Below are 23664 nucleotides of genomic sequence, written 5' to 3' on the forward strand. Positions count from 1 at the left end.
AACATATTACTAGTGAAATATTGCCAGGAATATATTACTTTTCTTACCCTTTCCTTCAATTTATTTCCTTTCATTTGACAATTACCAGTCTTATCTCTCGGATTAGGTTTATTGCTTTGTTATCTTATCAGGAAAGATGGTATATTAAATGATAATAAATGATAAATCATAAGATGTAACTCAGTAATACAGTAAAACCGTGGATTGCAAGTAACTTGGTATGCAAGTGTTTTGCAGGACAAGCAAAACATTTAATTAAATTTTAACTTGATATACAATCAATGTCTTGCACAGTATACACACATCACAACTGAGCCGATGGTTCTTCTCTCTCTGACGCTGCAAGAGTGTAGTGACTGTTCTAAACAAGCAAAGTCTTGCAATACAAGTACATACAGTATACACACATCACAAATGAGCCGATGGTTCTTCTCTCTCTTGACACTGCAAGAGTGTAGTGACTGTTCTAAACAAGCAAAGTCTTGCAATACAAGTACATACAGTATACACACATCACAACTGAGCCGATGGTTCTTCTCTCTCTGACGCTGCAAGAGTGTAGTGACTGTTCTAAACAAGCAAAGTCTTGCAATACAAGTACATACAGTATACACACATCACAAATGAGCCGATGGTTCTTCTCTCTCTTGACACTGCAAGAGTGTAGTGACTGTTCTAAACAAGCAAAGTCTTGCAATACAAGTACATACAGTATACACACATCACAAATGAGCCGATGGTTCTTCTCTCTCTTGACACTGCAAGAGTGTAGTGACTGTTCTAAACAAGCAAAGTCTTGCAATACAAGTACATACAGTATACACACATCACAACTGAGCCGATGGTTCTTCTCTCTCTGACGCTGCAAGAGTGTAGTGACTGTTCTAAACAAGCAAAGTCTTGCAATACAAGTACATACAGTATACACACATCACAAATGAGCCGATGGTTCTTCTCTCTCTTGACACTGCAAGAGTGTAGTGACTGTTCTAAACAAGCAAAGTCTTGCAATACAAGTACATACAGTATACACACATCACAAATGAGCCGATAGTTCTTCTCTCTCTTGACACTGCAAGAGTGTAGTGACTGTTCTAAACAAGCAAGATCTTGCAATATGAGTACATACAGTATTTTCTATTAAAGTTTTGGGGTTATGGAGTTTCCATTATTTCTTATGGGGAAATTTGCTTTGATATACGAGTGTTTTGGATTACAAGCATGTTTTCGGAACGAATTATGCTCGCAAACCAAGGTTTTACTGTATATTACTTGCCCAAATTTGCCTATACCTGAGAGATCCCAGTTTAGGATCCCCCACCCCTAAGTGACCTAGGCCTAGATGCACTAAAGTCAGTGATCCTCAAACAGTTGTCGCTAAACTGGTTTTGACTGGTTTAGCAATGATCGGATTTGCCGAGACGATGCAGAAAACAGCTCACTGTATGGTTTTCTGCAGGATCACTCATTCTCCGATCTGGCCATGCAAGTCATTCATATTGAATGCCATGTAAAGAAGCAGAGTGAGAATCGCTTTTAGCAATCCAAAAAAAGTGACTGGTCAAGACCAGTCGCTTACCTGTCCCACCAATACAAAAATATTATAACATGCCAAATCTTTTTTTTATGGGCACAGATGTTATGTGTTGTTATACATATGCACAATATATGCCCCATTAAAAAAAAAAAAAAGAAAAAAGCCCCCTCCGCCGATGATGGCCCTCCCAAACATCCCCCCACCGAATCGGCACCAAGGACCAACCTCCCCCCCCCAGCCCACACCCATGCATATTCATTAGGGCTATCCCAAAAACCCGACTGGCTGGTGGTCTTCCAAGACAGGGATGGGGACCATTGTTCTAGAGCTCAGATTGTGATGTCATAATGCCTCATTCCACCAATGCCTAAGCTCCGTCCTCATCTGCACAAGCCTCAAACACTTTAAAATCATAAGCGTTCGAGGCTTATGCGGTTAAGGCAGAGCTTAAAGGAATGGGGCAGGAACAGCAACAAAACTCGTGGGGACGGGAACAAATTTGTCCCCGTGTCATTCTCTAGTGTGTACTTTTCATTATTGTTTCAGGTTTGCTTATTTGTCTTTTTCCCTTTCTGTTTGTTTTTAGCGAACACTGACATAAAAATGGAAGAACTGAAGGCATCCGGGGACCCAAAACACGGTGTAGAAAACGCAGCATATGATACGGTAAATCTCCCCCTCTCTCTGGCTGTTGCAATTTGTCTATCAAAGAGTAACACATAGAGAAGATCAGCAGGAGGGATGCCCACTCCCTCCTGCCACTCTGTGCAGGCTTAGACATTGAATTTCTGTTTGCTTTTTTTTAAGCTGACTAGCACATGCCTGTTTTAGTCAATATTCAGACTTAACCAGCTACGCGATAGGACAGGTATTTATGCAGTCCTAGTTATGTACTAAACATGGCCGGTTAGCTCTATGTATTGGGAGTTAACTAAACTCCACCCTTGAAACACCCCCTAGTACGCTCCTGAATAGATTTACAATATTTTGGGCTGCAAAACCCTGGACACACGGCTCCGCCAACATTCTACCCCACCCCACCCCCACAAAGTGTACTCTCTTTTTCTCCGATAAGCTCCGGCCGCGTCTGGAGGGCCTGGAGCATGCTGGATGTGTGTGACATCATCCACGCATGCCCAGAGGCCCTCCAGATGTGGCCAGAGCTCTTTGGGGCTTTCCAAAACCCGGACAAACTGCCAGGTTTTGGAAAGCCCATCCGGGCACCTGGACAGTCTTCTAAAAAGAGGACCTGTTCGGGTTTTCCTGGACATCCGGTAACCCTACCCCTGATGAAGCCTACTTTCACTTTGGTGCTAACTGGTCATTCTCAGCGCCAATAACTAGTCAAGAGCTGCTGAGAATGACTGGATAGCCACATAGTGGCCATTCCTGGCTGATTAACTTGATTTGAAAGCCAAGACAGCTGAAAATGAATTAGAGCGGACGGGGTGCAAGGTCGAAAGCATGCTTACAGAGCCTAATATCTTTTCTCTGATGCTGCCCCCCATTAGATTTTCCTGTTGAATAACATCCTGAAGTTAGGGTCACCAAGTCACCTTGATCCAGCCCAAAGAGATTGATCCAGCCCTGCTTGGAGATGTGGTCCTCCTCTAAGGAACATCAGGACTCTTTCTCTATGCATGCCCCGAGGTAAATCAAGGACTGGCGAGTTTCTCATAAGCGCTGTTAAAACTGCCACTGCAATGTCTTCAGTCCTTCCAGGTTGTGCTTCCTGCATGCTAATCTGCAGTTTCGGCTGAGTCATTGAGCCAGGCTGTGGACTCACGGTCTAAGGAAACATTATATAGTTCACGTCTTCGCAGTGAAACTTCCCGTATTCAGCCAGACTGATGCATTTTCCTTTTGTGTTATTTGCAAAATCCGGTACAGATATTAAGCTGGCTCTCCAGTTACATATAAAGCATTGGCACAGAGGGCATCCAGTCAAGCAGGCCTAAGAAGTGATGGAAAATACCTTGCTGCCTTTGTATGCTGTGTAAAGTGTGCTTTCATGTACGTATAACAGAGTTATCAGACAAAGGCTTACATGACTTACCTGAACTTTTGACTTTCAGTGATGTTCCTAAGAAAATCAGATCTATAAGATTATGTAGGCGATGGGGCAAGATGAAGACTGGATCACCCTCTTTGGGTGTTGTCCTGGGTGTTGTCATTTCTAGCATTAAGATACATCATCTAGGGGATTTCTGCTTCATCCCAGGCCTACCTAAAGAGCAAAGATTCTCTCCCCCTCCCCTCTTTTAAAAAAAAAAAAACCTCTTTATTCCCCCTTCCCTATTGTTTTTACCGTTTATGTCTTCTTCTATACCTAATAATAATAATTGTAATTCAGCCCTTCTTCTCCTTATGTATCTGTAAGTTTGTATGTCAGTCTGTTTAACCCATGTTATTTACTGATTAAATTGATATAAATTGATATAAATTAATTTGATATAAATTAATATAAATTAATTTGATATAAATGTATATAAATTAAATTGATATAAATTTATATTTCATTTGTTTTAATTTGTACATCGCTTAGTAAAATTTAATAAGCGATTCATTAAGTTAAAAATAAACTTGAAGCTTGAAACTTCCATCATTGCTGAGAAAGTTACCGTCTCTCTTTTTGATACAAGGTACCGGGGCTCCTTCACAGGAATCCTGCAATCACGGGACACAGAGGTGGCCACTAGGTGTTGCACTTGTGCAGTGACTTTGGCTCTGCCTCCTCCATGGGCTGTGTGCTCTGCCTCTGCAGTATGCTAACCCAGGACGCAGAAGACCTTGAGTAAGGAATCAGCCTCAACTTCCTCTGCGTTGCAGTAGACACAGGCCACAAGGCAAAGCAGCCTAGGAGATGTTATTTATTCAAAGCATTTATAATCCGCTTGAAACCAAAGTGACTTACCATTTATATACACAGCTTTAAGCGTATACAGTTGTAACAAACAATATAAAACAGACAAAAGGCCGGGGAAAGGGTTACAGCACTTTACCATATTCATCATAAAGAGGGGTATATGGTCATAACGGAAAGTATGGACTTATTTATTTATAAGAGAAGGGTAGGCTTGACTTGAGTTCCATCTGGCTGTTTATCCATAAGCAGGGAAACCCCAAGGAGAAGGGAGCCATTAATATGAGTCTGTATGCATTTATCAACTTACAAAAGAGCAGGTGCAAATTTCATGCACCAATACTTTATGGTGCACTGAACAAATGAATGCTATATCTCAAATATGAGGATAAGAAACGTTCAGCCAATTGAATGACCTGGTTGGATAAATGCCCTCTGGTGCTTTATAATATCTTTAGAAAATCAATGGCTGTTGACGCCAAGACAATTGGCCATGATGAGGGAGGCAATTAGCTGATCTCTGCTATTATGCTCAGCTAATTCCACAAACTGCTTTGCTAAGCTAACCTGGTTTATATATTAAACTTTACAGATATAGTTTGAATAGTAATCCGCCCACTAAGTATAGCTGACTAATAAAACTATTGAAAAGGCTTTCTATAGATAACATCTAATGACCAAATGGGATTCCAAAGCTCATTACAGTTTGAGTACTTGAAAGAAAAAGCTATTCATTTATGATATTGACTTTCATAAATTTGATACCACATCCATTTCATCACTTCTGCTTCCAGACCACTAACGGAAAGTAGTTCGTTTACTGACAACCTCCACTTTATACATTAGATTTCTAATTTCCAGTTGCTGGAGATCTCTTGCCTCATTCTGCCCTGAAAGTAGATCTCTAACAACATATTGTGCTCCAAAAAAGAAATTAGAATATAATGTAAGGCAAAATAAAAGGCAACTAAAAATATAATACCAATAATGACCGTATTTACAGATGTATCAAATAAGTGAGCTATTCATTTTTGCATTATTTTACAAATATATGAGTGAGTTTAGGTGAAGAGGGCAGTGAATGGAAAAGGAAAACCTGGATAAGAGATGATGAGAATGGTTATTATAGAGATTTATTAAGGCTATGCATTTGTTTGAGCACTTTTATTCAATAAGTGTGCCCAAACAAAGCATGTTAAGGTGATTTAGACCAAAATTCTGTATATAGCAGCAAAAAAATCAGTGCTGATAAAATTGTGGGCTATTATTCTATAAAAGGTGCTCAGAGTTGGGCACCATTTATAGGACTGCATCTGGTGCTGGGATCCATGCTGAATTTTGGGCGCAATGATTTATACCAGGGGTGTCCAACCTGTGGCCCGAGGGCCACATGCAGCCCCGTGAAGTATTTGGTGCAGCCCCGGTCGAGGGCGATGCAGTGTTTTCCTCTGCTGCCCCCCCCCCCCCCCCCCCCGGTGTTTACCGTCTTGCCGGCTCCCTCCTCTGTCTTGCTGCAGCGTTTGCACATTAGTGCGGCCCCAGAAACATTTTTTTCAGCCAATGCGGCCCAGGGAAGCCAAAAGGTTGGACACCCCTGATTTATACCAACTGAAATTTGGTGAAAATCCTTGTGCCTAGTGAAAAGGGTCAGATGAAATCCTGACCTAACGGATGCTCTCATGGCAATTCTAATAGTCTCTAGGACAGCCCTCTGATCTTACTTGGCTGCTGCAAATGATTGAGGTCACACCAGCTGGCACTGTTGAGATGATGCAACTAGCAGGCACAAAGACCATCAGGGCTCCGTGGTTCCAGCAGACACACACTCAGAAATATTATCAAACAGCAACATGACTCTGAAAACACCATATCGCAGCCAGATCAGTTGGATATTTCTGGTGATCTCAAAGGCCTATGAGAATTCTCCCCAGTAAACCTCCAATGTCTCTATCTCAAGATACACTGATTCCTCAGTGTAATATGGTCAGTCAGACCCAGTACAGGAACAGGGATTGAGCCAGATGAAAAGACTCTAGCCCTACCTTTTCTCTTCGTCATTCTAAGATACATTTAGCTCAAGAAAATAACAGCATTGGGAACACATTTAGCAAATGTCTACTGTCTTGCTGTATTCTGATGACTTTCCCCCTGGTAGTAGATACAGGTTTGATTACACTGCTCCCTCCGTATTCGCTGTGATAGGGGATTAACAGAACCGCAAATACTGAAAAACCGCGAATAACATTTTTATATGTTATTTGCTGTTTTCAATGAAAAACCATCGTGAATATGGTGAAACCGCGAAAAACATGGTTGGAGACCTGGCCTGTTTCTGAAGGAGAGGCAAAACACGGTGAACAAAGTGCTGGGAATCAGAAATGGGTCCCTTAATTCAGCCCTAAAAGTTGAAGCCTTAGGAAGGAAGAAGAATGAGGGTCAGTGCAAGGGGAGTCGATAAGTGATGGTTGCACAATCTTCCCTCATAGATAAGTTGATTTAAAGGGTGAGTCTAGCAAATAGGGATGGTGAAAGCTAATTTTAATAACATAAATTTTACTGGAGAAGAGCCAGCATAGACTTAGCAAAGAAAGGACATGCCCTACGCTTTATTAGACTTCTTTAAAGGTGTAAATAAGCATGTAGATAAGGTTGAGTTAGTCAATATTGTCTATTTGCATTTTCATAATGCATACAAAAAGATCACTCAGGAGAGTAGGGGTGTGCATGTGAAAATATGCCCATAGAAACCTAGAAAATGACTGCAGATAAAGACTAGCAGGTTCATAATCAAAAAACATAATGTCCAAAAAGCATCCTACATCAGCATTTGGATGTCCTAATTGCCAGGACGTCCAAGTGCCGATAAACAAAACCGTCTTTCTGTACATCAAGCGAGGTGTTCCAGCCTCTGTACGTCCAGAGCACGAATTGGTGGAGGTGTGTTATGGGACGGTTTTAGGCGGTCTCAAGGGCAGATGGAGCGACAATCATTTTGCAAGACATCTTGGACAGAACGTTTGGTACTAGACCTGTCTTAGAAGCATTTAAGTGCCACAAAAGTGCCCAAACTGAGCAGATGACCACTGCACATATCAAGGTAAGACACCCCCACACTCCCCCAGTGCTTACTGACCCCCTTCCACCACACAAAAATGAGAACAAAAAGGTACATACCTGGCTCTACAATAGCAGCATCTGGTTTGGGGAAGCCTAGTAGAGCTGCACACAGGTGTCTTAAGTAGCCTGGGCTAATGAACCATAGAGAGGAGGACCAAGGCCTATAAGTCACTCTAACCACTACATTTATGGTAGAATGTGTGAGCCCTCCCCAAACCTACTGTACTGCCATATAGCTGCTATCTGCACCTATAAGTGCTACTGGGGTGGTACACAGGAGGGTATAGTAGAGTTTGGGGGGAGGTTGGGTGTCACCGTAAATTATAAGGGGATTATGCTGAGATATACCGCTGGCACCCTTTATGTGAAGTTCACAACAGTGCCCTCTGAGGTGTCCCATTGCTCTGTCGGGATGTCTATGTGGGCAATCCACTACTATGCTGGCTCTATCCACGTCCAAATAGTCAAGATTAGGACGTTTTCAACCTGGATATTTTTCTGATCGAAAATGAGGTATCAAGTTAGACATTCTAGTTGCCTAGATGTCCTGGTGGCCAAGATGATTTCCCCCCCCCCAAAAAAATATATATATTTGGATGTCCAGCATATGAAATATGTTGCAAGACAGGCTGTTCACCCTCTCAAAGGAAGGGAGAACGAGAGGGCACTCTCTAAAATCGAAAGGGGATAGATTCTGTATGAATGTAAGAAAATTCTTCTTCACCCAGAGATTGGTAGAAAACTGGAACGCTCTTCTGGAGTCTGTCGTAGGGGAAAACGCCCTCCAGGGATTCAAGACAAAGTTGGACAAGTTCCTGCTCAACTGGAAAGTACGCAGGTGAGGCTGGGCTCATTTAGAGCACTGGCCTTTGACCTAGGGGCCGCCGCGTGAGCGGACCGCTGGGCACGATGGACCACTAGTCTGACCCAGCAGCGGCAATTCTTATGTTCTTAAGAATTTCATATACATTAGTCATAGGTGAAATAAATGTATTGTTTTCATTACCACAATTTCATTTTGTTCTACAGGATGGTACAGAGGGGAAAAGAGAGCTATGAGGTTTGCTATCTCAAGAATTTGGTATATACAGTAAACAGTGCTCCCTCTAAGCGGGCGGGTGTTGTGAGCAAACCTTTTTTCGCTGTGAGCTAAAAATATCGGGCGCCAGCAAGTTATGAGCCAACTCGCCCGATTCTCCTCTCGCCGCCCTGCCATCTGCCGTACGCCGTGTGCTGTGACGAGAAACTTGTGCGCTGCGATGTATATTTTGTGCGCCAGCGCACGCCAGCGCAGCTTAGCGGGAACACTGACAGTAAACCCCTGTGAATTCGCAATTCGCTGACTCAGTCTTTCGTGGTATTTTCTGACCACCTCTTCCAGGAACTAAAGTCAGATAACGTGTCAAAGCAGCTCCTGATTGGTGTAGCCTGACTTTAGTTCCCGGAAGAGGCGGTCAGAAAATACTAAGAACAATTCCGCACCCGATTTTCAGCACCTGCCACTCCTAAACCGCATTTGCAGGTTTTTTTGAAATTCACGGGTGCTCCTGGAACGGAACCCCCGCATATTTCGGGGGAGCACTATACTGTACTTTTATTTTTTCTTTTAACTGTTTAAAATACATTTAGAAAATGCACAATATAATAAGTAAGCTTTCTTTACAAAAAGGGTATATAAAATGTTGAGGGGGTTTCCTAGGAATCTAATAAGAACATAAGAACATAAGCAGTGCCTCCGCTGGGTCAGACCAGAGGTCCATCGTGCCCAGCAGTCCGCACACGCGGTGGCCCAACAGGTCCAGGACCTGGACTGTAATCCTCTATCTATACCCCTCTATCCCCTTTTCCAACAGGAAATCGTCCAATCCTTTCTTGAACCCTAGTACCGTACTCTGCCCCGTTATGCTCTCTGGAAGCGCATTCCAGGTGTCCACCACACGTTGGGTAAAGAAGAACTTCCTAGCATTCGTTCTGAATCTGTCCCCTTTCAACTTTTCCGAGTGCCCTCTTGTTCTTTTATTATTCAAAAGTTTGAAGAATCTGTCCCTCTCCACTCTCTCTATGCCCTTCATGATCTTGTAAGTCTCTATCATATCCCCTCTAAGTCTCCTCTTCTCCAGGGAAAAGAGTCCCAGTTTTTCTAATCTCTCAGCGTATGAAAGGTTTTCTATCCCTTTTATTAGACGTGTCACTCTTCTCTGAACCCTCTCGAGTAACGCCATATCTTTCTTAAGGTACGGCGACCAATATTGGACGCAGTACTCCAGATGAGGACGCACCATCGCCCGATACAACGGCAGGATAACTTCTTTTGTTCTGGTTGTAATACCCTTCTTGATTATGCCTAGCATTCTATTCGCCTTCTTAGCGGCCGCTGCGCACTGTGCCGTCGGCTTCATTGTCATGTCCACCATTACCCCCAAGTCCCTTTCTTGGGTACTCTCCTTCAATAATATCCCTCCCATCGTATAGCTGCACCTTGGGTTTCTGCTACCCACATGTAGTACTTTACATTTCTCAACGTTGAACTTCATCTGCCATCTCGTCGCCCATTCCCCTAGTTTGTTCAAGTCTCTTTGCAATTCTTCGCAGTCCTCTTTGCAATTCTTTGCAGTCCTCTTTAATCCCAGTGAATAGCAAGAATGTACTCTACATGCCCCAGCTTAGCTATTTTTTTCCTGGCCTAAACAATATATACAAAATTGGACTTTGCCAGGGCTGTTGTTGGAAGGCTTTTTAGCATATACAGTACTCCCCCGAAATTTGCGGGGGTTCCGTTCCAGGAACCCCTGCGAATTTAGAAAAACCGCAAGGCAAGGGAGGCAGGAGAGGGCAGCTGGAGCGTCGGCGGGTGAAGAAAATCACTCACGGTCTGCTCCAACCGCCTCTTCCTGTAGTAAAGTCGGGCTACCCCAATCAGGAGCTGCTTTGACACGCAGCTCCAGATTGTTGTAGCCCGACTTTACTACAGGAAGAGGCGGTCGGAGCAGATCGCGAATGAGTGAGTCCGTGATTCGCGGGGGAACACTGTAAAGCCATTGTTACACTTCGAAAAGTAGCTTTTCAAAAATTAGTAAGCTGCATTAAGTACATTAAAGTGCATGTTTATATGTATGGTGGACATTGGTGTTCCCAGGGGTGGAGCTGCATTCTGTGGGTGTACTTTATAAAATATGCACACATACATACACCCCTGGATTCTATAAAGATGCCAGATCGGTGTCCAAAATAATTTGTCAATGTGCTCCGACGATTTAATTATTGGAGCTAACGAGTACTTACTGGCACTAATTATGATTTGAGCAATGGCGCAGTAAGGAAGGGGGGCAGACCACCCAGGGTGCCATCCTGGTAGGGGCGCCGGCACCTCTCTGTTCCCCCCCGACCACGCTTGGGCCTCCTCTTCCCCACCTCCCTGTACCAGCAAATACGTCTGGGAGGTGTTACCTCATGCTCCCTACAGTCCACATGAGTCCACCAGACTCCGCCCTTTTTCCAAAGTTGAAACCACCTATGCATGGACATCGTTTTGCATCTCTGGAAGAGCTTTCTTCCGCCGGTACCCGAGCCATTCGGCAACTGAACCAAAATGGTGTCGTGGACGGAATAATGAAGCTTCCCGGAGGTTGGGACTCGGTCATTGCAAAGCAGGGAGACTATGTTGAAGGATTGCAAAGAAATACTTGAAAAAAATAAAAAATAAAACGTGTAAATTAAAAAAAAAAATAGGGTGCATTATTTATGAAATGGCCCTGGTATAAATAAATAAATAAATATACGTTTAGCATTTTTATTGTTGGTAGATCATTTTGACTTGGTCATTTTAAAAGTAGCTCGCAAGCCAAAAAAGTGTGGGCGCCCCTGCAATAGAGGCTAAACAAATGAAAAGGCTCTTCAGCTTGGAGAAGACGACCGAGAGGGATAAACGATAGAAGTTTATAAAATCACAAGTTAAATAGGGAACCGTTTATTCAACCTGTCAAACAACACAAAAACCAGAGGACCCACTGTGAAACTAATAACCAGCAGATGGAAAACAAATTGAAGACAGTATTATTATTTTTTTTTTACACAGCGCATAATTGAACTGTAGAATCCGTGGCCAGAGGACGTGCTCAAAGTGACTAACATAGCCAAAGTTCCAAAGAGTTTTGGACATGACCCTAGAGCAGGGGTGTCCAATGTCGGTCCTCGAGGGCCGCAATCCAGTCGGGTTTTCAGGATTTCCCCAATGAATATGCATGAGATCTATGTGCATGCACTGCTTTCAATGCATATTCATTGGGGAAATCCTGAAAACCCGACTGGATTGCGGCCCTCGAGGACCGACATTGGATACCCCTGCCCTAGAGGAAAGGCCTAAGAAAACTGAGATCCAGGTTGGCTAAGGAAAACCAATGCTTATCCCTGCAAATAAGCTATAAAAAAAGTAATGTACAGCGCTGCTGTGTGCGTCTGGTAGCGCTATAGAACTAGTAATAGTGGTGATCTCCTCTTTGGGTTCTGCCGGGTACTTATGACTCAGACTGGCCACTACCTGAGACAGATGCTAGGCTCGATGGACTTTGCTGACTAAGCCTATCTTACATAATCTAATATAATAAAACGCTAGGCCGTGCATGCGCACTCCCATCGCGTGGGTCCATTTTCCGTGAGCTGTAGCGACCCATAGGAAGTGTGCATGCGCGGCTCACGGTTCTTTGAAAGACGCAGCGGTGGCTATTCTCACGATCCCCGCCTGCGTCGGACTTTCGACGCAGGTGGGGATCATGAGAGGAGCTACTGCCGCGTCTTTCAACTAAAAAAAAAAAAATACGGCAAGGCGGACGTCGGCCGCGGCAGCTGTAGCCCACCGCGGCCGAGCACGGAGACGGGCCGAAGTTTTTTTCAACTTCTCAAAGACGCTGCAGCGGCTCCTCTCACGAGCTGCTCCTGTGTCGGAGAAGGCGGCGATCGTGAGAGGAGCCGCCGGGAAGTTACACTGCTGGGGGCTCGGGCTGTTAGGTCCGTGCAGGCTCCTCTCGCGGTAAATAGAGGGAGAGGGAATGCTGCGGCTGCTGGACAGGGAAGTAGGGAAGGAGATAGGAAGAAAGACACAGGGACAGGGGCAGGGAGAGAGACAGAAAGACAGACAGACAAAGGGGGCCAGGGAGGGAGAGAGACAGAAAGAAAGACAGCGGGAGGAAGAGAGACAGAAAGAAAAAGACAGGGGTATGGAGAGAAACAGAAAGAAAGACAGACATATATTCTACCACCAGGGGGAGGAAGGGAGACAGAAAGAAAAGAAGAAAGACACAGGGACAGGGAGAGACACAGAAAGACAGACAGACAAAGGGGGCCAGGGACAGAGACAAACAGAAAGAAAGACAGCAGGACAGAGAGAGAGAAAGAGAGAGAGAGAGACAGAAATAAAGACAGACAAACAGACATATATTCTAGCACCCGTTAATGTAACGGGCTAAAATACTAGTAACATAAGAATAGCCTTACTGGGTCAGACCAATGGTCCATCAAGCCCAGTAGCCCGTTCTCACAGTGGCCAATTCAGGTCACTATTGCCTGGCCAAAACACAAGGAGTAGAAACATTCCATTATCTCAGAATAAGCAAGATTCCGGAATCCCAAAAAGTAGCAACGTTCCATACTACTAATTCAGAGCAAGCAGTGGTTTCCCCCATGTCTCTCAATAACAGACTATGGGCTTTTCTTCCAGGAACTTGTCCAAACCTTTCTTAAAACCAGCTACACTATCTGCTCTTACCACATCCTCTGGCAACGCGTTCCAGAGCTTAACTATTCTCTGAGTGAAAAAAAATTTCCTCTTATTGGTTTTAAAAGTATTTCCCTGTAACTTCGAGTGTCCCCTAGTCTTTGTAATTTTTGACAGAGTGAAAAATCGATCCACTTGTACCCGTTCTACTCCACTCAGAATTTTGTAGATTTCCATCATATCTCCCCTCAGCTGTCTCTTTTCCAAACTGAAAAGCCCTAACCATTTTAGTCTTTCCTTATACGAGAGGAGTTCCATCTTACAGTATGTGTAAATATGTGCGGGTACCTGTCTTGAGATCATTTTTTAAGTGAAAGAATGCACGGACTTTCATTTTGAAAATCCAGCAAAGTTTCAGAGTGAAAAGTGCACGCCCTTGTGAACAATTGCAAAACTGTCCCCGTCATCTTTAACAATGGCTATAAAAGTGCCCAGTATTTTGTGTGCATTCAAATTCGCTTTTGAGAAATTAGCCCCTACTGTTTGCAAAAAGAAAATAATATTTTCATACTCATCGTGCGGCCTCTGTTATGTCCGGCAGGGTCTGTCGGTTGTAAATTTTGCAATCCTGCTTCTTTCATGCAAGAAGTCTTGAAATCAGACTGCATCCATGGCACGCATTGTCAAAAGAGAACAAGGTCCAAAGTATCTTTGAGACAGAGACACCATCACTTTGACCAGCTCCAATCATCCCTGAGGCTTTTAATGCCTTCCTCCAACCCCCACTCTCATAAAAAAAACTAGCTACTAACTGCAATCACGTTTCTCATACGAAAAGATAAGCAAGAGCTGAAACAGTCATTTCTTCCTTGTTATGTGGCACAAGTGACCAGTTCCTCCTTCTGCGTCTCACTTTGGCAACATACCTGGAAACCTTTGTGTTTTGCTCCTTTAAGATTAGCGAGTGAGGAATCATTAATCACAGTGGGCTTGTGTCTGTATGAGTGCGGGGAGGAGTTTGCTCCCACAGCTTTCAGGTATACAGGAAAGCTCCTGACACTGCTCTGGACCTCCTCTGTTGGCTCTGGTGCTTTTCTCCTTTTCCCTTTTGCTTACCATCAACACCCATGTGACATTTTTTTTCTGGCATCATAGGCCTTCCTCCATGTTTATTTGATTGGGAAGTGAGAAAAGAAACTTTCTTTCAAAATATAAATTGTACCTCTAAATCACAACTCACAAAAGGTGTATGTTATTATATTTAAATTTAAGTGCATAGAATGAGGAAGAAAAAAGCCCCAGAGCCCTGTCTAATAATAATAATAACTTTATTCTTCTATACCGCCACAATCTTGCGACTTCTAGGCGGTTTACAATCAAGAGTGCTGGACATTCAGCGAAATACAATAAGTAGATATTCAGAGGCAATACAGAGATTAGAGGCCTCAGGAGGCAATAGTATAGAAATACAATTTGCTGAGCGAAAATGTAATATGTACATTTTAGTAGGTAATGACCGACAGGACCTGTTGGGGATAAATAGCAACGTAAAGTTACGATAAGATGAAGATAGCAGATTATGACTAGAGCAAGACTGATAGCTTATAGCAGTGGTCTCAAACTGAAACCCTTTGCAGGGCCACATTTTAGATTTGTAAGTACTTGGAGGGCCTCAGAAAAAAAAAAAATAGTTAATGTCTTATTAAAGAAATGACAATTTTGCATGAGGTAAAACTCTTTATAGTTTTTAAATCTTTCCTTTTGGCTAAGTCTTAATAATAATATTGTCATTTATAGCTAAAGAGACATATGATCAAGAAACTGTTTCATTTTACTTATGTGATTATGATAAACATACCGAGGGCCTCAAAATAGTACCTAGCGGGCCGCATGTGGCTCCCGGGCCGCAAGTTTGAGACCACTGGCTTATAGACTAAAAAGGAAATTAACTTCATTGGCTTAATAAAACCTCCTCCTATCATTTTCTATTCAGTATTTTCTTTTCCCATAGATAAACTCTGTTCATCACATTTTTATATATCACTATGTAGCCCTGGCTTCTCGCTGTGTGGCTCGCTCCGTGGGCTCCTACCAGCTCTTCGAGCCAGGGGGACACCCGCCCGACACCGGGGGTCACAAAAAGGATAGATATTTCTCAATTTCAGACCTTCACAAACTCACGGTTCTCATTCAAGCCTGGGTGCTGGCCAAGACCAGAAAACTCAAGTAGGCCAGAGGATCGGCAAATGTTGGGGTCTCACTCATCCCACTCGAACTCTTCACTCTCCCCCTCAAATGAAGGTCAGCTCAGTCCAAGGTGTAAATCAGGGGTGCACAACTTCGGCCCTCGCCAGGCCAGGTTTTCAGAATTTCCCAAATGAATATGCACGAGATCAATATGCATACAGTGGAAACAGTGTAGGCAAATAGATCGCATGCAAAGCCCTGGGAAAATCCAGAAAACCCGACTGGATTCGGCCCTCGAGGACCGGAGTTGTGTACCCCTGGTGTAAATGAAAACAACTGGAGCATTTATTAAACTTGATTGCAGAACAGCCTTTACCTATTTACAGTATACTCAGCGTGAAGGCAGACAGGCTTCATCAAAAAGACTTCCCCCGTCACTGGAGTTACCAGAAGTCCAGAGGGCTTTTCAAAACCCGGCACTTTGTCTGCAAGAGATTGACCCTTAATGCCACAGAAAATGCAAATCCAGCGAAAACAAAAACTCTGTGGAGATGGTGATGTTCAAGATGCAGGCTTAAGTCCTGATATGAAAACAGTAGTGAATCGTAAGTCTGCGCGAATGAGGAATCCTCAAAAGCAGAATTTAAGATGAGGAGGTTCTTTTTTAAGCCAGTGAAGTTGTTATGCTGTACTAGAGAACAGAATTAAGCGATGTTGTCCCTATCCATATCAACTATGATGTAATCATTTAGGGCTCCTTTTACGAAGCCGCGTTAGCCGCTTTATCGCATGCGACTTTTCATCACGTGCGAAACCCCGCGCTAGCCGAAAAACTACCACCTGCTCAAGAGGAGGTGGTAGCGGCTAGCGGGGCCGGCAGTTTAGCGCTCACTATTACACGCATTAAACCGCGGCTTCATAAAAGGAGCCCTTAGTGGGCAGATAAAGGTGGGGCAGTGGTGGTGCTCGATAGGAGTGACTACAATGACGCAACAATTATCTGTTTATATCGATTATGAGGAATTGCAAGAAGACCCCACTCCATCTTTACAGATGCAAATGAAGAATCTTGCCCAGATGGATTTTGATCAAGGATATTTAACCAAACAAGAAGTAGAGTTGTGTTTTTTTAATGAGGCACACTCAAGGAGTTCTGTCATCTATCTTCTTCCTGAGCAACATTGCCTTTTTACGGACGATACCAAGATTTGTAACAGAGTGCACGAACCGGGGAAAGTGGAAAATGAAAAAAAGGATCTGCAAGAGTTTAATATCTGACAACTAAAGTTCAGTGCAAAGAAATAGAGAGTGGTGCATTTGGCGAGTTGAAATGCGAGGGAGCCGTAGATGCTGGGAGGTGAGAGGCTGATATGCCAGGGCAGGGAGAAATGGGGTTACAGGATCAATTTTTTTTCCTTTGTGTATTAGTTTAACAGCAGTGTTTTGGATCCAGGGTTCTATATTCCCAGAATGGAACACTGTTTCTCAAGATTTTTTTCCTGACCAAACAGAGTCTTCGGTAACTTCCTCTTGCACTGAGTGCCCTGGTGTAATTTTGACCTTCTGATCTCTATGAGGACACTAGCGAAGGTCTTTCATCACCAACAACATTATGTGACGGTGGTTTCCTGGTTTCATTTCACACCACAGGGCAAGTTGGGATTTTGTGTTACTTATCTGACGACTTTCAAGAGTTTGCAAGATATTCTTCTTAGATGCAAGCTACCAATGTTATCCAGTAACAAACAACATGAAAAAGACATATGATCATTCCTATCAGCAACATTGCCTAAGCCCTAAACATAACTGAACTGCTGTAGCAGTTTTCCCCATGCTGTAAAGGAGATTGGGAACAGATTTGATTATGCATTCCAGAGATTTACTCAGTGCGTAATATTTTGCACACCTTTCCATTCTGAAAATTAAATTCAATAAGGCATGGCATCGTACATCTGTTTGCACGCATGGTTAGGCTTTTCTTTTATGGACTGCGTTATTTACGACTTTTGTAATTAGAAAAGGCAGAGTTGGAATTTATGGGCTAATTATTGTCAGCAAGAATCAGGCCATAAAGCTTGTCTATGCAATTAATTGGCAATAAATGTGTGACTAGGAGAAAAATGATAAAACTCTGCTTTTTGCTTGTACCTTGTTTCATGTTGACTTAAATAAAGTTTAAAAAAAAAAAAAACCTCTGACACAATTGTAATATTCTGATCTATAACGCATAGAGCCTAATAGAACTCTGCTCATCAGATGGGTTCCCAAACAAAATTTTGCTGAGGTCCTCCCTCTAGTGGAAGGGGTGGTGACTCAATTTCTCAATTTTTTTTTTTTGTTGCCCCTCAATAAATGTTAAAGCAGGATTCAGGAAGCAGGGCTCATGCAAGGGTAGGAAAACCTCCCTCTTTCACCTCTTCAATTAATTTTAAGCCCTTCTGTGCCTATCCTTTCCTAAAACGGAGATCATTTAAATTAATTTTTATTTATTTATTCCATGGCGCTTGATAAACCTCAACTGGAGCCAACTACGGTCAAAAGCACAAATTGGAACACCAATTTCCGGAGGTCCAGGAAATATGTGTTTATTCAAATTATCAGATAAAATAATAATAATAAAAACAACCTCAGGGTTTATTTAGGTATTAAATGTGTCACTGATGATTGATGCTCACAAAAGGGAGGCTCGGACCCTACAAGGTCCGTGTTTCGGCAATTGCTCAGCCTTCCTCAGGGGTCCTAAGGTAAATAACACAAATTACATGGTATTCAGGAGGCATCTTAAAAGTGCATCTGAGGTATTAGGTACCATGTGATTTGTGTCACCAGGAAGACTAAGCATAGTTAATTCTGTACTTTTCTTCAGTTTAATTATGCAGCCCCCACCTGCCCGCCAGAGAAGCATGCAAGTGCATCTTCTCCTGCTGATGGAGCTAGCTCTCACGATAAAATCCACAACTTGGCACAACTCTGATCACTTGGCCCTAGCAGCAAGAGATGATGCACTTAAAGGCTTCTCTGGCTTCTAGGTGGGATCAGTTAAATTAAGAGGATGAAAAAGTTGAAAGTGAAAAAGAAACAGTGTTTAAAGACAAATACAGTGCTTCTCGTGCTCTGCTTCCATCCCTGTGGTTTGTGGGTCATTGGAAACCCCCCCCCCCCCTCTGGACAGTGTCCTTTCTCCAACACTTTGAGGACTACTTGAGTGGTATTTCAGGGCTGGATACCCACATGGGCCTTTTAGGTCCAGGCTAGGCTTACTAGATTTTCCGTCTGGAAAATCTGGACCCCTAGACCTGCCTCCCCCCCCCAGGTCTGCCCGATGTTAGCGCACTGCCGTCAGCATATGCGCAAAGACCCACGCTGAAGAGAAGGGCCAGCAGAAAGAAGAGGTGCCGGCGTCGGGAGATTGCTTACAGGATGTGCCTCTCTTCGCGAGAGGCACTTCCTGTCGACAGTCATCCAGCGCCGGTACCTCTCCTCTTCCCTAGTGTACCACGGCACACCAGAAATCTCAGAAGACAGTTTGCGATACACTGCTCTAAGAGATCCCACAAGCCTATCCCATCCAGTCTGTCCATCCGCCGTAACCATTATCTCTTCCTCTCTCCGAGAGATCCCATGTGCCTATCCGAGGCTTTCTTGAAATCAGACACAGTCTCTGTCTCCACCACCTCTCCCGGGAGACTGTTCCACACATCTACCACCCTTTCTGTAAAATAGTATTTCCTTAGATTACTCCCGAGCCTATCACCTCTTAACTTCATCCGATGCCCTCTCATTGCAGAGTTTCCTTTCAAATGAAAGAGACTCGACTCATGCGCATTTACATTACATAGGTATTTAAACATCTCTATCATATCTCCTCTTTCCCGCCTTTCCTCCAAAGTATACAGATTGAGATCTTTAAGTCTGTCCCCGTATGCCTTATGACAAAGACCGCGCACCATTTTAGTAGCTTTCCTCTGAACCAACTCCATCCTTTTTATATCTGTTTGAAGGTGCTGTCCTCAAAAGTGCCCACAATATTCCTATTAGCCATACCTCTCAGTATGCACCCTAGCATCCTTCTAGCTTTCGCCATCACCTTTTCAGCCTGTTTGGCCACCTTAAGATCATTGCATACAATTACGCCCAAGCCCCGCTCTTCTGTCATGCACATAAGTTCTTCACCCCTCTACACTGTACCATTCCCTCGGGTTTTTGCAGCCCAAATGCATGGCCTTACATTTCTTAGCATTGCATTTTAGCTGCCAAATTTCAGACCATTCTTCAAGCTTCGCTAGGTCTTTCTTCATGCTATTCATACCATCCAGTGTGTCCACTCTATTGCAGATTTTGTTATCATCCGCAAAGAGGCAAATCTTACCTGACAGCACTTCAGCAATATCAATCGTGACCATTTATTTTTTTCATCAAAACAGGACATCTATTAATATTCAGTCCCGCCCCCAATCCCGCCATAGCCCCGCCCCCAATTTCTCCCATTCATTTTTCATGTACACACAATATCTTATTATTTCATAACAGTAACCATAAAATTTTTTTTAAAAAACAAAGTACCCTATACGCAAAGAAAATGTTATCATTTATATTTTGGGGGGTTTCAAAGTTGTCACCTCAGTAACTATAGAAAAATAGACAAATATAGTGCAAAATATAGACAGCAGATATAAATTCTCAAAACTGACACATTATGATCACTAAATTTAAAATAAAATCATTTTTCCTACCTTTGCTGACTGGTGATTTCATGATTCTCTGGCATTTCCTTCTGACTGTGCATCCTTTCTTTAATTTCTTTCTTTCACTCAGGCCCAACAATTGTTCCTTTCTATTCTCTCCCTCCTTCCTATGTCCTTGGTGCCCTCAGTGCCTCCTTCCTATGTCCTTAGTGGCCCCAGTGCCTCCTTCCTATGTCCTTAATGTCCCCAGTGCCTCCTTCCTATGTCCTTAGTGCCCCCAGATCCAGTGTCAGCTCTCCTTTGTACTTTGTTCCAGGTCTCCCTCTCTCTCCCTCCTCTGTTATGATCTTGCCTCTCTCTGCTTTTCCTCAGGGTCTCTCCCCCTCTGCACCTCCCTTAGTCCTGCTTCTGCCTCCTGTCTTTCTCCTTTGGTCCAGGCCTTTATCTCTCTAGTCTTTCTTCTACTTACAATCCCCCCCTTTCTCTGCCTCTTTCTCTCCTTCCTTCCTATGTTCCCCCTCACTGCCTTCCAGCCTTTGTCCCACCCCCTACCCCAAAGCCAGCCTGCTTAGCTTTCTCCCTACCGCGCTCGATTCCACCACCCCCGATCCGCTGCCGCCGCTTGCAGTCCAAAATCCTTCTTCCTTGGCTTCAGGTGACATCATCCGATAGTATGGCCGGTTAGAGCTGGAGCTGACCTGTTTGAGACTTAAAACCTCCCGATTTAGCGCTAGCACCCCTTTTCCCGGCCCTTACCAGTGCGTTCCTGCAATCGGAAGAGTGGGGGAGCAGAGTGATGCCGCCAAAAGGAAACCGGTGATTGACAAGGTGCCGTTGGGAGGATCGGAGCATGGGTGCGGTTCTAAAATGGTTCGGGTGACAGCGATTCCGAGCTTGAGTCCGGTCAGGATGAACCGCGAGCTGCCTCCCCGCCTCCTAACTCGGCTGCAATAACGAAAGCCGATCTGCAGCGAGAGGTGGCCGGAGTCAAGGGGCAAATTAAGGAAGCGGTTCAGAAGATTAGGCAGAATCCTTCTTCCCGACGTCAATGCTGACGTCGAGAGGAAGTTCCGGGCCAGCCAATCACTGCCTGGCTGGCCCGGAACTTCCTCTCCGACGTCGGAATGAAGAATTCTGGACGGCAAGCAGCGGACCGGGTGGGGGTGGTTTGAATGGCGCTGGAGAGAGGCTGGCAAGTAGCAGCTGCGGTGGACTGAGGGGAAGCAATTGCCTGTCCCGTTGTCCCCGAGCACAGCTTCGGGACGCTGTCCCTGAAAACGGTGTCCCGAAGCTGTGTGTGGGGACAACGGGACAGGCAATCAAAAAACGGGATTGTCCCGTTGAACACGGAACGTATGGTCACCTTAGCAATATCGTTTATAAAATTGTTAAAAAGAACAGGCCCAAGAACAGAACCTTGAGGCACACCACTGGTGACACCTTTTCCTCAGAGCGCTCTCTATTGACCATTACCCTCTGTCACCTTCCACTTGACCCAGCCCATCACTTTGGGACCCATCCCGAAGGCACTCAGTTTATGTCTTTGTGGAACACTGTCAAAGACTTTGTTAAAATCTAAATTCACCACATCTAGCACATCTATCCAATTCTCTGGTCACCCAGTTTCTTTGAATTCTGTTTCATGAAATCTTTAAGTAGCGTTTCATAACCATATATGTGCATGATTTTTTTTTTTTTTCTCTTTTCAGGTGATTCTATATTTTACTGTTTTAGAAACAAGATGTATTTTAAGTGTATAAAAATAAATATTTTTAAAAGTACTAAACCTGAAGAGGCAATATATGAATTTTAAATGCAAAGATAAAACATTTATCAAGCGCAAGTTTAAAAGTTTGGAAATTCCTTGAGATATGAAAATATATGTGTACTGTAAGCCAGCTATCAAGCACATTTTTTTTTTCAAATACTTCCACAAATAAAAAGAGTATTTTGTGCCCAACTGCCGTGCCATTGCTTTTTCACAATGCCGTGACTCGGATTCGAACCGAGGTTGCTGCGGCCACAACGCAGAGTACTAACCACTATACGATCACGGCGAGCTACTTGGGCTCTGAGCGTGTATGTCACTGCTAGGGCATTTCAATTGGAGCTGCGTGTCGACGTCACTGGATCTAAGCGCAGGGCAATTGAAGTCTGTTTTTGTGCGCATGAGCAGATGTAGGGCCGGAACTCTGCTCTCTCCTCTATAACCCTTGGCTCTCTGCTGTTCCCCTTCTCCCCCTCTCCAACCTGAAAATACACGAAGGAAGTCAATTTTCACATATCATGCACCGGGCGATCCCCCGATTTAGGAATTCTCTCCTCGCACTTATGTCGCCGTAGTTCTTTCACTTTTCCCGGTATCTGCACCTCCTCCCGATCCCTGCCCCTAAGGGTAGGGGGGGGGGGCACAGCAACATGGTCATCACTGCGCCATTCGAGCGGCCCCTGGTGGCAGGCAGCGGAACTGCAGAGCGAGAATGGGCGCGTGTGAATAAAGAACCTAAGGGAAAGTACACCGTGCAATCCGAGGACTTCCCGGGTGGGGTGTGTGTAATGGTGGTTCAGAACCCAAAAGTTCCACCCCGGAATCCCTCCTGCAGTCTGAAATGACAACCCTAGCACAGGCAATAAGAGGGGATGGGTGTTAATGATCAGAAGGTGGAAAAGGTAACAGGGGTGCAGCAGTGAAAAAGCTCCCCGTACGCCTAATGACGATGGTCCGGTAAAAAAATAAGGCCAGCTGGACTCTCGAGGGGTTTCTAGTCAGCCTCTTCCATTACAGCGTGGAGAAGACTCACAAAAACCCCAAATGCATCAAAAAAAAGTAGCTCAATGTAATTTTTCTGGCTTTATAGATCCAGTGGTCTGGAATAGGAGTGCACAGCAGAAAGTGTAAAACAGATACAATCATCATGGGTTCCCAAACAGTATGCGTGCTTTAAATCCAGTAACAGTATGAAAATGCAGATCTGAATTAATGAATATACAGTATGTAAAACCTTATTTAGAGAAGATGTATAATGCAACTGCAGTTCAGTCATACAAAGATAGTGGGTTAATATTCAGCTGGTACAATTCCAACGTCAGCATTTAAATAAAAAATACCTTAAATCAGTGTCACACCAGCATGTATCTGTTTAATTTAGGCTTCTGTTCAGCAAGTCAGAAACTGTCGAAAATAGAAGCTGAATATTGTTGCTATCCAGTTACATAGTAAGGGGGGTGGGGTGGCAGTCCATCCCAGGCGCCATCTTGCTCAGGATGCCGTCATTCCTCCTTCGCTCCACCACTTCCCCCTGCCGTGCACATGCCCCTTCCTTTTACCTGTACCTTTTTAACTTTGGCACGAGCAGCCACCAACTTGTTGCCCGCTTTGGCTGATGTCACTTCCGGCACCCATGCCTAGGAATTGACGTCAGAGAGAGCACCGAAGCCAACACGGGCGGCAAGATGGCTGCCCATGCCGAAGTTAAAAAGGTACGGGGGAAGGGCGCCGTTCACCCTCGCTATGCCACTGCTGCTACCTGGATCATTTTGTATTCTAACTTCACCCCTCCCCAAA

General features: G+C 44.1%; 1 protein-coding gene and 1 non-coding gene across 2 annotated transcripts in view; both read right to left on the minus strand.

Annotated features, from left to right (window-relative positions):
• Positions 1-14165, minus strand: part of SLC28A1 (solute carrier family 28 member 1) — a 78395-nt gene extending 64230 nt beyond the window's left edge. The window contains exon 1 of the mRNA XM_033921089.1: positions 13799-14165. Within this exon, the coding sequence (XP_033776980.1) occupies positions 13799-13895 (97 nt within the window). The 5' untranslated portion in view covers positions 13896-14165. The remainder of the gene's footprint in view (positions 1-13798) is intronic.
• A 7919-nt stretch (positions 14166-22084) lies between these two features.
• TRNAH-GUG lies at positions 22085-22156 on the minus strand. The gene has a single exon. It is a non-coding gene; the product is annotated as a tRNA-His (tRNA).
• Positions 22157-23664: the final 1508 nt, after the last annotated feature.

Source organism: Geotrypetes seraphini, chromosome 14 (assembly GCF_902459505.1).
Source record: "Geotrypetes seraphini chromosome 14, aGeoSer1.1, whole genome shotgun sequence".
NCBI lineage: Eukaryota > Metazoa > Chordata > Amphibia > Gymnophiona > Dermophiidae > Geotrypetes > Geotrypetes seraphini.